At 39.9% G+C, this 16,329-nt stretch overlaps 1 protein-coding gene across 15 annotated transcripts in view; it reads left to right on the top strand.

Annotated features, from left to right (window-relative positions):
* map7d3 (MAP7 domain containing 3) overlaps positions 1 to 16,329 on the top strand; it is a 36,364-nt gene that overhangs the window by 17,155 nt on the left and 2,880 nt on the right. Inside the window, exons 3-20 of one of the 15 annotated variants that reach the window (XM_067386645.1) lie at positions 177 to 257; positions 593 to 756; positions 1,879 to 1,987; positions 2,542 to 2,637; positions 3,966 to 4,067; positions 4,590 to 4,685; positions 5,424 to 5,519; positions 7,016 to 7,138; positions 9,418 to 9,533; positions 11,581 to 11,717; positions 11,860 to 12,110; positions 14,219 to 14,354; positions 14,687 to 14,867; positions 14,952 to 15,056; positions 15,164 to 15,217; positions 15,340 to 15,412; positions 15,766 to 15,946; positions 16,029 to 16,273. In XM_067386645.1, the coding sequence (XP_067242746.1) occupies positions 177 to 257; positions 593 to 756; positions 1,879 to 1,987; positions 2,542 to 2,637; positions 3,966 to 4,067; positions 4,590 to 4,685; positions 5,424 to 5,519; positions 7,016 to 7,138; positions 9,418 to 9,533; positions 11,581 to 11,717; positions 11,860 to 12,110; positions 14,219 to 14,354; positions 14,687 to 14,867; positions 14,952 to 15,056; positions 15,164 to 15,217; positions 15,340 to 15,412; positions 15,766 to 15,946; positions 16,029 to 16,273 (2,346 nt within the window). Of the gene's footprint in view, positions 1 to 176; positions 258 to 592; positions 757 to 1,878; positions 1,988 to 2,541; positions 2,638 to 3,965; positions 4,068 to 4,589; positions 4,686 to 5,423; positions 5,520 to 7,015; positions 7,139 to 9,393; positions 9,534 to 11,580; positions 11,718 to 11,859; positions 12,111 to 14,218; positions 14,355 to 14,686; positions 14,868 to 14,951; positions 15,057 to 15,163; positions 15,218 to 15,339; positions 15,413 to 15,765; positions 15,947 to 16,028; positions 16,274 to 16,329 lie in introns of all 15 variants that reach the window. The other 14 variants (XM_067386636.1, XM_067386626.1, XM_067386617.1 and 11 more) reach the window with 14 other exon arrangements.

Genomic DNA, 16,329 nt, shown 5'->3' with positions numbered 1-16,329 from the left:
GTGGTGAGCTCATAGCGGAATCTGTAACCTGAGCCTCAGGTAAAGACCATGCCAGAGGATTATCTGCGCATTGGATACTAGTGCAATCTGCCGAGAGCTTTTCATGGTCCAGGAAGTGTTCAGATTTCACCTGATACGCTAGTTGTGTGACGTTGTGTTCTGTGACGTGTTCTCAGTCATTGATGGGGCAGCCCTGAGGATAGATGACAAACTTCGAGTGGCCAAAGAGAGGAGAGAAGAGCAGGAAAAGCAACATGGTGACAAAGCAAAATATTTCACACAACAGGTGTTGGCAACCTTAGGTGTGCGTGCCACCATTGGCTCACATAGCTCAAAGACAACAAGAAACAATGTGTTTACAAACAATGAGGCGGTTATTTGCATAATTTGTTCATGCTTAGGTGGAATCATTCAAAGAAAACTCAGTATATACTGCATTAATTTTGCATGGTGATGCACAGTGATTAAATATAAAAAAGGCCCTTCATGTCAAAAAGGTTGCCAAACCCTGCACACACTTAATTAATTCTTTTACATTTTAACAAATCACACAAACACACCTGGGTTAACACACTGCGTTTGGCCCATTCAGCGGCCCGTGAGACTCAGCTCCTGGAGCGAGAACGCAAGGCCCGGCTGCAGGTGGAGCGACAGATGGAGGAGAGACAAAAGAAGCTTGAAGAGCAGCGCAGGAAGGAGGAACAGAGGAGGGCTGCAGTGGAGGAGAAAAGAAAGCAGAAATTAGAAGAAGAAAAGGTAAACTTTGTTTGTTACTTAGGTATTGTGTTTTTACGGTGTTAAAGTCGAGGTTCAGATCAGTGTAATATTTTATTTGAAAGAAATAAATTATTTTATTCAGTAGGGGTGGGCGATATATCAGTAGAGACAATAAACTGGTTGACTGGTTCACCGTGATAGAGACGATAGTATAAAATCTCTACCGGTTGACAAATGTCAACCAGTTTATTGTGTCTACTGACATGTTGCCGCGCTGTGCTGTCAAAAAAAGTGTATTGTTTGAATGCGTCATTTTAAGTTGCTTAAGTTGAAGCACAATAAGTAACGGAATAGAACTCATTTCGGTATATGTGTGTGCTGTCTTAGAGACTGTTTCTGAGAGGTGCTGCACATACAGCGTGTGAGTTTTTCTTTTTTTCCACCTTATTGAGCTTGAACAGTCAAATACTTACACTTATGTGTCAAAAATGCCAATATTATATTATTTACAATACACAACGTGTTTTTTTATGATATTTGGGGGGGGGTGTTCAACCCTCAGATAGTGTGGGTCCTGGACTCCTGACCCCCCCGACCCCTGCGATTTATGCTTATGTGTGTATCAGTATATGTATATCAGTTAAAATGCCAAAGAGGCTTTTCCTAAAGGCTGTATAATCCTATACACACAGAGTGTAATTTTTTAAAGCCATGCTAAATGCCAAGTCTGAATCCAAAACAGCCTAATTATACAGGACTCTCTTAAGATCGACTAGATGTTCAGACAGCCCACCAACTAGTCTGTTCTGAAGATGTGTATTTTTGTACGTCCCTAGAGTCAACAGCTTCACTGGCCTCTTTACTGACTGAAAGAGATGGGCTATGTCAATGTTTTTAATCCCCTGCCTGTTATTTTGGGGTGTGATGGCATCATTAACACTCTTAAATGGATGAAATGAAACGAAATGAAAATGATTTTGTTAGTCTTGCAGTCACACAGCAAAAGTCATGTGCACTGTTCAGTCCCTGACATGCAAAAGAGCCAGGAATCATGGACTTTGTTTTAGCATTGACACCCACACCTTTGCCACGGTCCACTGCTACAAAGCTTAGAGGATGTATCATGGCTCTATTTGTCTAACAAAGTGTGTGTGTGTGTAGGAACACTATGAGGCTGTGATGAGACGTACCCTGGAGCGCAGCCACCGAGTAGAACAGAGACAGAAGAGATGGTCCTGGGGTGGACTTTCAGACTCTGACAACAAAAATGGTACGAGTGCTTTTCCTAAATGCCAGAACATCAGAAGCACCTGATAATACATTCAACAGCCTTCATTCACTGATTGCCCTATGAATCTATCTATAAATATTCATTTTTTGACAATCTTTATTGCTCTTATTTGATGTTAAAGGTAAAGTGTGGAATTTTTGCACCACTAGATAGAACAAACCGATTTGCAAAAATAATGCCTCTAATACACACATGCCTTTTTTATATATATATATATATATATATATATATATATATATATATATATATATGAGTCACAGTGTTTACAATATATATTAATGTAATAATATATTGAACTGGGATTGGAGAAACTATTTCCCAAACATCCAAAAAATTACACACTTCACCTTTTATAAGTCATGTTTGTTTGTTGATCTGTGTGCTGTGGTTCTGCGAAACACTACTTAGGGATGGAAATCACTGGAAATCAGTGTGTTGTCAGCTGCGTATTTCCACCTCTCCTACTCTCTCACCCTCTCCATGGAGAGAGTCAGTTTCCAATAGCGACCTGTCTGTCCCTGCCCCTCCCACAGGACAGAGTGACAGTGGTTCCACCTCCTCCCCGATTGCTATAGTAATCTCCCCTGCTTCTCCAGTCGCCAAGCCACCCAGGAATCAGACGTCACAAGGTGGTTTTATACTGTTTGCCTGCCCATGGCGTGACTTGACACAAAGTGCCCACTCCTCCTCTTTGCTCGTGCACTAATCTGACTGGGGCTGTACTTGCTGTTTCTCATTCACTCACTCAGTTGTTTAGAATAATATATTTTTTTCACTTGCCAGGGATTGTAACAAAGAGGCTTCTCTCCAAAACACCTACTTGTTTTCTGGGAATGCATGTTGCTTTGCGTATTACCTGATTTTCCTCCTTTTTATCCAGATGTATTGACTGTTTGGATGTTTACTAACATTATGTTATGCCTGCCTTTTTAGATTGGGTTCGCTGTAGTTCGAAATTTTGCACAGTGCTTATGATATATATATATAGAGAGAGATAGAGATAGATATAGAGAGAGAGAGAGAGAGAGAGAGAGAGCTATATATACATGGGTGTCATTGGTGGGGTGGGGTGGGGTGGGGGACAAGGGTATATTTATGGTGCGCAGGCCATATTAAATAATTATTATTACTATTATTATATTACCTTTTATTATTAAATTGATATTACAATTAATTCGTCCTGCAATAATTTCATAGCTCTTAACCGATTTACGCGCAGAGAGGATAATAAAAGAATTAACTTATTCATTTCAAAAACAACTTATTTAACACAAAATACTTCTTGATTCACGAAAATAATCATTTTTTCACTATGGGCCACAATAAAAATGTTAAGAAAATAAATTACTCATCTGTCATTGTCTCTAAGAGAATATGCACCATTAATGCAGCATCAGATGGCGGACGCTCGGTCAGTTTTTAATTTCAGTTTCTGTAGTGAATAATTGACTGACCTTTGAGACTTCTTCGCCTTCATGGTTTAAAATGGATATATTTTAAATATTGCAATTTTTCTTTATCACCAGTTGCTCGCAAAATTATGGGCATTGATTCACATTTCGTGCTCGTCATTCCCCTTGAGAATAAAATTAACAAGTTATTAAATAAATGAGTAAATAAACAAGTAACAAGCAAACTTAAACTTGTTTGCTTAATTTCTGCAAATAATTTGCTGATGCAGGTACAAAAAGACTTTATATATATAAACACACATTCTAAAATGTTTTGTATGTGCATGTTACCGACATGCACACACGTAAGGCAACCCCATGACTACAGGTTTGGCTGTTGAGCATACTAATTTTTTTTATGTCCAGGTGTTACACCGTCCTTAAAATGTAGATGAACCAGCTTGTATTATAGTAATTAACAATAGCTTAGCACGTGCAAACCCCTGTAACTCTAATTCCACTCCTTGTCTGTCTCTGTCTGTGTGCGTATTTACCATCCCCTGTAGACAAGCGCTCTTCCTCTACTACGAACCTGAAACAGACTGACTCAGTCATCAGCAAGCGTCTCTCCTCATCCTCTGCCACCCTCATTAATTCTCCTGATAAAAGTAAGTGTCCTCCCTGCCCTCTCCTGCCTTTTCCTTATCCTTTTTATACATGTACATGAGTACATACTCTTTAATGCTGGACTGGTCATGTGTTCTAAGCAGAACTTAATCACAAGTCATGTCTCACACAGGAGCCTCTCCCTGTGGTGCACTTGGTGATTTTAATTTTATAGTGTTATTTAAATGCAAATACAGCATTGTGTTTGTTTGAAGGGGCCATAAGTGTTTTTTGCCATCTCGGCAGCTTATAATACTTGCAGACATGATGTTTCTCCCCACAGTTTCCTTTTCCTCTAACAGGAGCAGCCAGCCATGACTCAGGCGTTTTCACAACAGACACTGTTTGTGATGGAGTCACCTCTTAATTTCTTTCTGTGCAGGCACATTTTAGCATGGTGCCAAAAATTTTTAGATCACTTTTGTGTCAATTTCGTGTGTTTTATCTTTGAAGTCTGTCTTCTGTCTCTCATGAGTGAAACCCATGTTCTCGACTCAGGAGCTGAGCTCTCTTTTGTCCCTCAGGTGCAAAGCGGAGAAGTTCATCTTTGAACCGGTGGCCTAGCAATGCTCTTCAGGCCAATAAAGAAGCTCATAAGCAGCCTCAGGTGGAAAAGACAGGTGCCTAACTACTAGTGCTGCTCCTCTTTTAAAGGATTAGACAGAAATTAAAATTGTCTCTATTTACTTGCCCTTATGTCATGCCCAACCTTAATTATTTTCTTCTGTGAAATACAAAAGGAAGAAATCAATTTCAATTAATTTCCCCATTCAATTATATGAATGTGGGCTGGAGCTTTCAAGCTCCAAGAAGGAACATTAGCACTATGAAAATATCAGTAATTTCTCTTAATTTCTTCTTTTGTGTTTCAAAGTAGAAAGTAAGTCATATGGGTTTGAAGTGGTGAGTAATATTATAATATTATGATAGTAATATGATGGGTGAACTATCACTTTAACATATTTCTGCACATAGCTCAGAGATAGAGAACAATCTCCTACATCATTTTTAATGAAATAAAGGGCGTGAGCCTTTATTTACTTGCTTTAGCTCAGCTGTTTGCACATTGTCATTCTGAAAATCTAGTTTCTATGCAAATATGCAGTTAAGCAGGCATAGACAAGGAGACTACACAGGCATTCGCAAGCATGCACCTCTTAAACATTTACAATTACTATTCTCCAAATCCACTGAAACCTCCTGTAAATAGAGCCACAGTTATAAAGCAGAGTCTAGCTGCATTGTCCTCATCAAAATAACTATTTCCTCATTCACTGCAAACGGCACGTGTAAGCTGAGGCAGAAAAAGCCCTGCTTCCTGATTGATTTTAACACTGACATGTCCACTCTGTCTGTAGGCCCAAACCTGAAGAAGCGAAGCTCCTCCCTCTCTCGAGTAGGGGCTAAAACACAGCCTGCCACCAAACCAGAGAAATCCACAGCAGATGAATCAGGTGCTTAAGTCCCAACTGGGACATTTCACATGTGCCTGTTCGCTGTTTACTAATAAATGAGCGCAAACGCTGTTTGTTTCTATGATCCGCCTTGCTCTTGTTTGAGCCGCAACCAACAGAACATGATGTTGGGTTTAAAAGGGATGTTGGGGCTAGCATGGGGTTTAAAGAATTGGTTTGCGGTTGTAAACGTGCTGCGTCTCTCTCCCTACATTCTTTGCTTGCCTCGCCCTTCTACTCGTGCATCAAATCATCATGCATCAAGAAACATAACAATCCGCTAATGTTGATGCTCTTTTATCCACAAATCAGTTGGTGCTTGCTGCTGCCTTGAGCTTCCAATTCATCTTAACCATTTCCTTGTTGCTTCGTTCTCTCAGGGAGTTCTCACTAACTGACCTACTCACCAGGAATGAGCTCTTTGTGTATGTTAATACAATGTGTTTTTGTTGTGGTGTTTTTCATCCCATATGACATGAACCAATGAGTTTGGCCCCTGGTGCAATGGCTGTTTTCAGTGTGTGAGTGTTGCAGAATGTTGACTGGTTTTACAGGAAGGCTGTATTTACTTCTAGATATGTTTGCAGGACATCTTTAAACTCCTGGTTATATAGTCACTCTTGAAAACTAAATGACCTCCTGAATTGTGTTGTGATGGACCCTTTTAGAGTTTGCCCATCAGTGCACACTTGTTTAGGTAGACACCATCTTTCTCTATTCTTAGAGCACTTCCTCATTACTGAGCTCACTTAGCCACATCATCAAAAGCTTCACAGCCTCACCCTCTCTTCATAGCTTTGAGTGAATCTATACAATGCCAGAGTGGAAAAGGGAAAAAAAAAGGATCATTCAAAAGAGACTTTAAGTTTTACTCCTTCCCAACTGTTTTTCCCAACTGTGAATTTGTAACTCGGTTTACAAACATAATTTCATGACAGCAAGAGCTTTTTGCGCCTGTTAGCATGTTCTGCTACAGTTTTGCGGTATACAAAATCAAATTAGTTCAGTTTCACCAGAATTTTTGTTTTCCTTGCATTCTTTAAAAGTGCAGTAGAGACCAAACTGAATTAAATTGCTAATACTAAATTTGATGTATACCTCAAATTTAAAATGTCTTACTGCAAGCATTTGACTCCCCTAAAGGATCTCAAAAAGCTCTTCAAGTTACTCTTTAGTTCTGGCTTTATGTTTCCCTTTTGTTTTCACCTCCACTTCCACAGCCCTGGTCCTGTTCCCAATCAGCTCTCCCTTATCTCACTAATATTCTTTTTGTCTCTCCAGCATTGAGAGTCTCACCTTGATTGCATCAGGTGTCCACCATTTATGTTTGAACCACAATCACTTTTCTCTTTGGTTTATGTGTTGATTCTTGCATTTTAAATCACATTGGTGTCATTCCTCTCACCTTCCTCCTTTGTTTATTCCTCAACCGCTTATTTCTTTTCCCTTTTGTCTGCTCTGTTTTTCGTGTCTGTTTGGGCACACCGTGTCTATAGCTCGCCGCTCATTGGCCCCCGCGGACAGCGGTGTCCTCAGTCGGCTGCTCACACCCACCCAGTCCTCGCTAGCTAGAAGCAAGAGTGCCGCGGCCCTTTCCGCCGAAGGAGGCGACGCCCAAGGTAACACTAGAGAGAAAGGGAAGCCCAGCTCGTACCGGAACCCTCCACTTGTGTGTAGATATAAGGCGCTCTGCAGGGGTGCTTGGTTGGCGTGTAATATTGGGCATGCTGGAAGTTTACTTGAATCACATGCATCAAGTTTTACAAACAAATTTGGTGATGTTAAATTTACAAGCTTAGCAGTCTTTTCTAGAGATGCACAGAAATGTTTTATCATTGAACTTTTTTACCAAAATGCCATTTAATTTTTCATGACCGTTTTCATTCGAAAGGAATAATAAGCTGAAACATTTAACATAAACTGTTATGTTAATCAAAGCAGTGTGCAGTGCACGAGAATTGATCCAGGTTTAATTGGATTAAATGTAGATGCCATCTGATGACATTGGAAATTAGATAGCATTTACAGTTGACGAGGTACTTGTACCTTCTCTGCATGATTCACATGGAGAAATCCAGATGGATAAGTTAGGGTAATGCCATAATGTATACAGTTGTACAAATTACTCCATTATATATCAGTTCAAGCATTAGATGTATGAAGTCACTTGAAAGTTTTCATTTCGGTGCATCACTGGTCTTTACGTATCAATCTCAAAAACAAACACACATGCACACATCAACATTTGCAAGGTTTTCAGGGCTATTGCTGAGGGATCTTTTATAAGCTGATTAGCCGAGCGGTTGTGTGTGTGAGAGGGAATGAGTAGAGTGAATCTGCGCCCTGCTGTTGCTGCTTCAATCCCCAGCTGATCCACACAGGGCAGCTCACGGCCCCTGCCGACCAGCAGCGTCACCCTAAACCTAAACATCTACCAAACTCACTTTAAATTCCCAGCAACCTGTAAAGGCTGAAGGTCATGTGTGTAACTTGTTTGATGGGGTTTGATGTTGAAAAGATGCTATCAGCATTGCTGAGTCTGATAGTATCTGAACTGCATTATTTGTTTCTTAATATAGACAGAGAGATTATTATGAATCAGCAGCTTATGGATCAATTACATTTATAGGCTTTCCATGATGCTAACAGTCAGAGTTAATTATAGTGGGTGGAGATTAGCCCAGAAGTCCCACTGTTACAGCAGACCCATTCGCCAGGTCAGCCCTTACTGCTCACCTCACTTCACCTGGGCTTTACCAACAAATACTGGGCATCCCTTCAGTTACCCTCTCTATAGACCACAACAATGACCAACCACATTTTCATCGTCTTTGATATCAAAAGTATTTTTCCCATTGGTTTTCTTCCTAGGGATTTTTTTATTTTGAAGCCATTAACTAAACCAACCAGCTTCAAGATGAAGCTTAACATTACAAACTTCAATTTGAAGGAAAAAAAGTATTTGAAAACTGGAAAAAAACAAAGGTACTAGCAATAATGTGCCAGAATGATGGTTCAATTTATAACCATTTACTTATTGTCAGTAATTTATAAGTTTAATGCTCTAGTATATTTGCTACAATTTACATTTTCATGGTAACAGTGAGTTCTCTGATTGTCTGTTGAGAATTTTGCAATTAAACTTGATTAAAAAAATTCAGTTTAAAAATGAAACACGTATTCAAAATCACTGATTGCTTTCTGCAGAAAAATACTAATGCTTAGCAACCTCAAAGCTCATTATTGATCTGTGTCGAGAGAAATGTTATTGACAATTTCTCTATGGAGAAATGAATGGGATTTTTACTTTGGGAACCGACTGGGATTTGCTCCTAGGACTGCCACTATGGGGGCGAATTGCAACAATTGTATGCCAATGTTGTAGATGGTGAAAAGGCAGTTTAACATCAGATTTGACATGATGTTATTCTGTGTAATGTGCTAGATGTGGCTATGAATGTTGTTAAATTTGCGGTATTGTTGAGCTGACTAAAACTGCAGCCTAAGGTGCTTGCTTGGTGCAGACGAAGGTGTGCTTTAGTGTATTGGTGACCAGTGTATTGTTTGTCCATGATGCTGTCTGTCCCCTGCCATGTCTCTCTCTGTCTCACATCCACCAACCCACCCATTAAACCCAGTCTTCCTGAGGCCATCAGTGCTTATCAGCAACAGTTCCCCATCAACCAGTATGACTAATCTAACATACACCAATGTTTTGTGCTTTTATCATCCCTTTCCCTTTCTCTCTCTTCCTCTTTATATCCCCCTTTTTCTGTCCCTACCTCTACCTTTGCTTTGCTCACCCACTCGGCTGCTTGTGACGTCCCTTCCCTGCTGTCCCTGGCTGTGCACCACTGACTGTGTGCTTTACCAGAGTCTCACCTGTGTCCTCGTTCAGCATCTGCCAGCCCCATGCAGCCGCCGGGCCGCGGACCCCTACGCAGTCGCAGCAGTGACCGAAAGAAAGGCCCGCCTACTTCTGTGTCTGCGGATGCCATCTCCAGTATGACACAGGTGATCAGATAATGCATGTCAACTTGCACTTTGAAATGGATGAAATTTTTTTTTTTCTTCTCGGGTGGAAATATGTTTGTATCTTTGTCTCTTATGCTTGCTAATTCTTACTGACCTCAAACTTTTGAACAGTAGTGTACTTTGTGATTGGGAAAAAAAATATTAAATTAGAAAAACACACAATTTATACATTTTCACTAGTATTTCAGATATTTAGACCCCACAAAAACAATTAAAGAAAAACTTATAGGAGAGCTGCATGGTGTATGTATATAATTTGATCTCGAGCGTCCTCAATAATCTCATTACCAGGATAAGATTAACGGAACTACAGTGCCTGTGCGTTATCTGTGTCTTCGTTAGTTGTATTGCCTTAAAACAATATGTACTCATTCAGACATTTATATGTCCGTATATTATGGTTTGCTTTGCAAAACAGATGGGATTTATCCCTGATGTTAATCAGTGAGCTGTTCGTTCTGAATAACACTATCTGATCCCAGCTTAAGTCCGTTCTAGCAGCAGCGTGTACTGAAGAGACACCAATACCAAGCCCTCCTCACTTCAGAAATGAAGGGGTAGTAAAACATCCAAGGCCAGGTACATATTGTTTGCAAGTTTGCAGATGCTCATGCTTGGCCAAAGCATTGAAAGTCCTGTTGGATCTACTTAATATATTCTTGCATTACTGTGGCTGTAACAAACCTCAGTACACAAAGCGTCAAAAGAGTAACCTTCAAATGTTTTTGCCATTTAACCGACATGTTGTAATTTAGGTAGCTCGTTATAAATGTCAAACATTTAAGTAACTTGCTCAGCTGCGTCAGTTTTCTCTTTTAACTCCTGGTTCATTATGACCAAAGTTCCATAGTACAATTGCATTTGGACACATTTCAGCTTCATTCAGTTCTAAAAAGTAGTACCAAAAAAAAAAATCCTACTCGTATGTTAAAATCACAGCGGTAACACTTTTGATTCTGATTTTTCTGTCGCTTCTTAACAATGCTGCAAATCCCAGTCCCAATCACAGCAGTGTGCTTGCCAAGCTCCAAACAACCATGATTAACTTTAAAGTTTTTAGAAATATTCAGACTCTTAACTTGCACAGAGCTTCTAATTTTTTTATACTAAAGCAATCAGCGGCTACGGAAAAAGGCTAGGAGCCGAACTATCCAACCTGCCTCAAGTTCTGCGGCAGAGACTGCCCCTCCCAAATTGGATTTTCGAGTCACAACCGATGCTGCACCGGTGACCCTCATCTGATCCACGGTTTCCCGAGACTGGTGGACACCGTACAATCAGATATGAACTACATGTGACAGTCTGATCCCTCATATAGAGGTTTAGAAATGCCCACTTCAGTGATTCATTCAGACACAGTTAATTTGTAGCATTGCCCTACATATAATGAACGCTTGGCGAGCCTGAGCGTGTGTGTCCCAGAGAGAAAGGAGGGCTTGCATTGGTATATTCACTGGAGAAATGTAAATTGAAACTGACATGTTTCCCTCTTATGGTCATACTGTGCTCTAGCTTCTCCAGTGGCTTGGCCTTATAGTTCACTATATCTGATCTACTCGATAATCATTTGAAGAGTTGGTCTAGGGTCAGAGCTGAAAACATGGTGAACTCACTGCTAGCTGCTTCACTGGGTTCATGCGGTGGAGGTTTTCCAGTAAAAGACATCTTCACATTTATGAGCCTGTCCCACATTTAGTTAATTTGTCCCATTGACATCCTGATCATGAGGACAGATGATTAAAAATAGATTGAAAATGTTTACTCTGGTCTGGTTCAGATTGATGATAGCAGTAAATTCCCAGCTGCAATGGAGTGATAAATACACCATGCTTTGATTTAGGCTGAACATTGTTTGATGGTCACTATATAGTGATCAAAGTGCCTTTCAAATGTTTGTTTAGTCCAAAAGTCTGATACCACAAAATCTAATTTAAATTTTAAAATTAGTTTTAGGGTGTTACTTATTAGTTCTTAGTGTGGATGAGATGTCATCTTTCATTTTGTCATTTTTTTGCATTTGTTAAAGCAGGAGGGTGAGAAGGAGAAGCGCTTCACGTCACCAGTAGGGAAACGCCCTGCCTCACCCTCCAGTCGTCACCGATCCCCTTCTCCTGCTCCTGCTGCTAATAACACCTCAAGAGCGCCCTCACCTGGAGCAGCCAAGTAAGACCCCTGAGATCAGTTTTAGTTACAGTGGTTTCACTTTAAACTGATAGTTTGATTTCAAACCTTTAAAATCTGCTCAAAATGAATCTCCCATTGTATTTACTACAAGCCTATATTTTGTTATGTTTGTCTCCTTCAGGCAAAGTCCACGCTTCCGTCCTCCTTCCCCCAGTGGCTTGAAACAGCGTCCTCCATCCCCTCAGCTCTCTGCCGCATCCAAACCTCCACCCATCCAGAAACCTGCTCTAACCCCCACCGGCCCACCCACCCTTCGCAGGAGGGATTCCAAACCAAAAGAAATGTCTCCCATGATACCTATCGCGCCACAGTCTCCAGAAACCAGCACGGCACCCGCACCGACACCCACACCTACACCCAAGACCAAAGAGGGTGAGTGAACTCAAAAACACAAGTATAGAGAAACAGAGATGAAAATGTAAGAGATTTTTAAAATTGTGATTTCCATATCTGGAAATTTCATTGAAATGTTCAATTAAATCTACAAACTTGGTAGTGGGCGGGCGCTACGGAGTTCTTTATGCATGACTTTCTTGTTTCAATTCTCTGATTGGTGGATGTGTCTTTGCAGAATCATGGATAATATAGTTGTTTTTTTACCATGAGTTCTGCTGTTAAACACAAATTTGAAAAAATAAGCTTAAATAATGAGGACCGATGGCTTTAATAAAAGCACAAACCACTCACAGTATGTCTGTTTTTAATGCCTAAAGTTAAAAATCAATTCCCCTATGGAGAAAATGAATGGGAATTTTACTTTCAGAACTCGATTTAAATAGTCACACTTTAAATGCCTTCTCTGGCCGTTAGATTTTAAATTCTAACATTTGTGAAATTTAATTGACATTTCTATCAGGATCAATGGGAGGTTTCCAAACTTTAAAACATGTAAAGTCTATCAACAGTGTGTAATACGTAACACGTGTAAGGCTGAAATATCTGCTAAACAAAGTTTGAATGATGCATTTAGAGTTGAATTGTATAATTACAATTACAATTTTGTACAATTGATAATAATTGTTGAATATGAAGTGTGAAGGACTTCGGTACAGTACTGCTTTTCAAGCTCTATAATTAATGTTCCTTTCAATACATATACAATCCTCTGCCATGTGCTGTAGTAGTGATTTTAAAGCGTATTTATTTCGTCATCATCTGTTCAATATGAAATAAACTTTGAAAAGCTCATTTTAACCACTTGCCAAATGTCTGGCTAAAACAAAGCCTTTGAGTTATTACTACAGCAAACCAGCACCATTTTTGTGATGAACGATGAATTGCCTTCTTAGATACGTACTATCAAGGACAAGTACTGTTGGGGTTAAAGGTGCCCTAGAATGTTCTTTCACAAGATGTAATATAAGTCTAAGGTGTCCCCTGAATGTGTCTGTGAAGTTTCAGCTCAAAATACCCCATAGATTTTTTTTAATAAATTTTTTTAACTGCCTATTTTGAGGCATCATTAACTATGCATCGATTCAGGCTGCGGCCCCTTTAAATCTCGCGCTCCCTGCCCCCGGAGCTCTCGACTATAATACAGTGCATTTACAAAGTTCACACAGCTAATATAACCCTCAAATGGATCTTTACACGATGTTCATCATGCATGCTTCGGATCATGTGAGTATAGTATTTATTTGGATGTTTACATTTGATTCTTAACGAGTTTGATAGTGCTCCGTGGCTAAAGCTAACATTACACACTGTTGGAGAGATTTATAAAGAATGAAGTTGTGTTTATGAATTATACAGACTGCAAGTGTTTAAAAATGAAAATAGCGATGGCTCTCTTGTCTCTGTGAATACAGTAAGAAACTATGGTAACTTTAACCACATTTAACAGTACATTAGCAACATGCTAACGAAACATTTAGAAAAACAGTTTACAAATATCACTAAAAATATCATGTTATCATGAATCATGTCAGTTATTATTGCTCCATCTGCCAATTTTCGCTATTGTTCTTGCTTGCTTACCTAGTCTGATGATTCAGCTGTGCACAGATCCAGACGTTAATACTGGCTGCCCTTGTCTAATGCTTTGATCATGAGCTGGCATATGCAAATATTGGTATATATATATTAATGATCCCGACTGTTACGTAACAGTCGGTGTTATGTTGAGATTCGTCTGTTCTTCAAAGGGCTTTTAAACAAATGAGATTTACACAAGGAGGAAACAATGGTGTTTGAGACCCACTGTATGTCATTTCCATGTACTGAACTCTTGTTATTCAACTATGCCAAGATAAATTCAATTTTTGATTCTAGGGCACCTTTAATGAGTTTGTATACAGTACAGTGCCAAGCTGGTTTATCCTTGAGACACAGTGCCCTCTGCTGGGCGTTACTAATCACTAATCCGGCCTTTTAAGAGGCACTTTAGCTCTTACAGTTCAATTTATTGTGTATTACTGTAATAACTGAGGTAATGTTGTACTTTTGATGTTAATAATCATAATATATGTGTGTGTTTTCAGAATCTAATTCCAAAGCCATCGCAGGAACCAACTCGGCTGCAGAGGCTTCCAAGATCCTGGCGGAGAACCGTCGTCTGGCACGTGAGCAGAAGGAGAAAGAAGAACAACTCCGCATACAGAAAGAAGAAGAGGAGCGGTGGGTTTATTTGATTAGTTTCAGTGGTGTGTTTTAGCATCAGGAGTCTGCTTTGACACTTTAGTGTGCAATTGTATCAATAAGTCTTTCGCTTTAACTGCTTCCAAATATACTAGCCCATTAATATAGTATGTATTATTATCTTTAACCCCCATTTAATCAGCAAAATCAGGAACAAACACACTGGCATAAGTTTGTAGTCATGTTCTTGTTTTTCTTGTTTGTATGAGCAGGTTCGTTAAGCAGTCATTAAGCTGAAGTGAACCCTGCATCTGTGTTAAAACTATTTACCTTTGAAGTGTCAAAGGCCCTGAGGTATCTTCTCTCAACAGGCTGAAGAAGGAGGAGGAGAAGCGGCTGGCAGAGGAGGAGCGCTTGAGGCGCGTTGAGGAGGAGAAGAGGCTTGCGGAGGAGAAGAAGCGAGAAGAGGAGGAGCAGGCTCGTATAGCAGAGGAGGACAGACAGCGGACAGAGCTGGAGGAGCAACAAAGACAGGCTGAGGAACAGAAAGAGGTTACTTGACTCTCCCATTGCACGGATATTGATTTTTTTTTTTTTTTTTAGTTTGAGTAATTAACTTTTCTCATCCAATGGCAGCGCGAGGAGGCTGAAGCAAAGGCCCTAGAGGAGGCAGAGAAGCAGCGTCAGGAGAGAGAACGCATTATGCAACAGAACCAACAGGAGCGCATGGAGAGAAAGAAGGTGGACACCATCACATGACACTGACATTTACACAGTTTGCATTTCAGGTAACAGCTGTAGATTAAAGAATCATACAAGTTGCTTAAATATTTTTTCTCCATCTGCAGAGAATTGAAGAAATTATGAAGAGAACCAGAAAAACAGACCAAATAGATTTTAAGGCAAGTTTAACAACTTTTAATTGTATAGCACACAGCTCAATATTATATAGCGTTGATGCATGTTGTGCAACACTTCCTTTCCCAAAAAGTTTCATATGTTGTGTCTGTGTGTGTCCTCTCAGAGTAATGATGAGAGAGACATTCCTGATGAAAATGGAGAGGATGCTGAGGACCAAATAAACTGTGAAAATAAGGGTCAGTATCTTTATGCCAGAATTGGCAGGATATTGCTTTGTTGACAACAATAGTGAGTTTATTTATAGCGGATGAATGATGTTTCACAAACAAGCAAGTGAGAAGTGACAAGCGAATTGCTGAAATGAAATTTAACACTTATTTACACAACATTTACTGAATAAGTGTTAAAAGTGTTAAAAATACTTGTAAATGTGCTTCACTTTGAAACACACTACGCATGTATTTAATTTAATAACAACTTTCACATTTTGATAATTGTACTCTTCCTTATTGCACTTTCAATTTTATTTTGATATATCGTGTAGCTCTAATATAGGATGGAATAACTCCTCCGTCTCATTAAATTACAGAGAATCAGGATGAGTCAGAGCAGAGTGCCTATGAGACCGAGCCATCTCAGGAGCATTACTCACCCGTGGAGGAGCCAGTTGCTGAACGAAAGGAGCCAGATGTTAGTATGAACAGACAAACAGATGTAGATAATAAGGAGAACAGCAATGGACCCAGCTCAGAGGATCCCTCAGTGGACAGGTAAAAAAAAACACCTCTTTTACTCTGAGGTTAGTGATGCATAAAAAAACTTCACCTTTTAATTTTGTGCTTTTATCTCCAGCAGCCCGCCTCCCAAGTCCTGTCTGGTGGAGGGCTCTGAGTTTGTGAACGAGGACTCTAAAGTGAGCCTGGTGCCTGGGTTGAATGGTAAAGGAGGACCCTGGAGCTTTGAGGAGCTGATCGATCTGGGTGTTCATGCGAAGAGCAAACCCCTGATGGACGATGGGGGCCCTGAGGGGCCTAGAGTGGCCTTTGAAGAGAAAACCAGCTCAATTCATCCAGCCCAGTCTATTGAAACCCTGTCTGGTGAGAGCTTTTTTTTTTTCTCTTTTAAGTCTGTTAAATTTGAATGTATTTATATG

This window comes from Chanodichthys erythropterus, chromosome 1 (assembly GCF_024489055.1).
Source record: "Chanodichthys erythropterus isolate Z2021 chromosome 1, ASM2448905v1, whole genome shotgun sequence".
In the NCBI taxonomy this organism is placed as follows: domain Eukaryota; kingdom Metazoa; phylum Chordata; class Actinopteri; order Cypriniformes; family Xenocyprididae; genus Chanodichthys; species Chanodichthys erythropterus.
The sequence above is the reverse complement of the archived record's forward strand: the minus strand, read 5'-3'. Positions and strand labels throughout refer to the sequence as shown.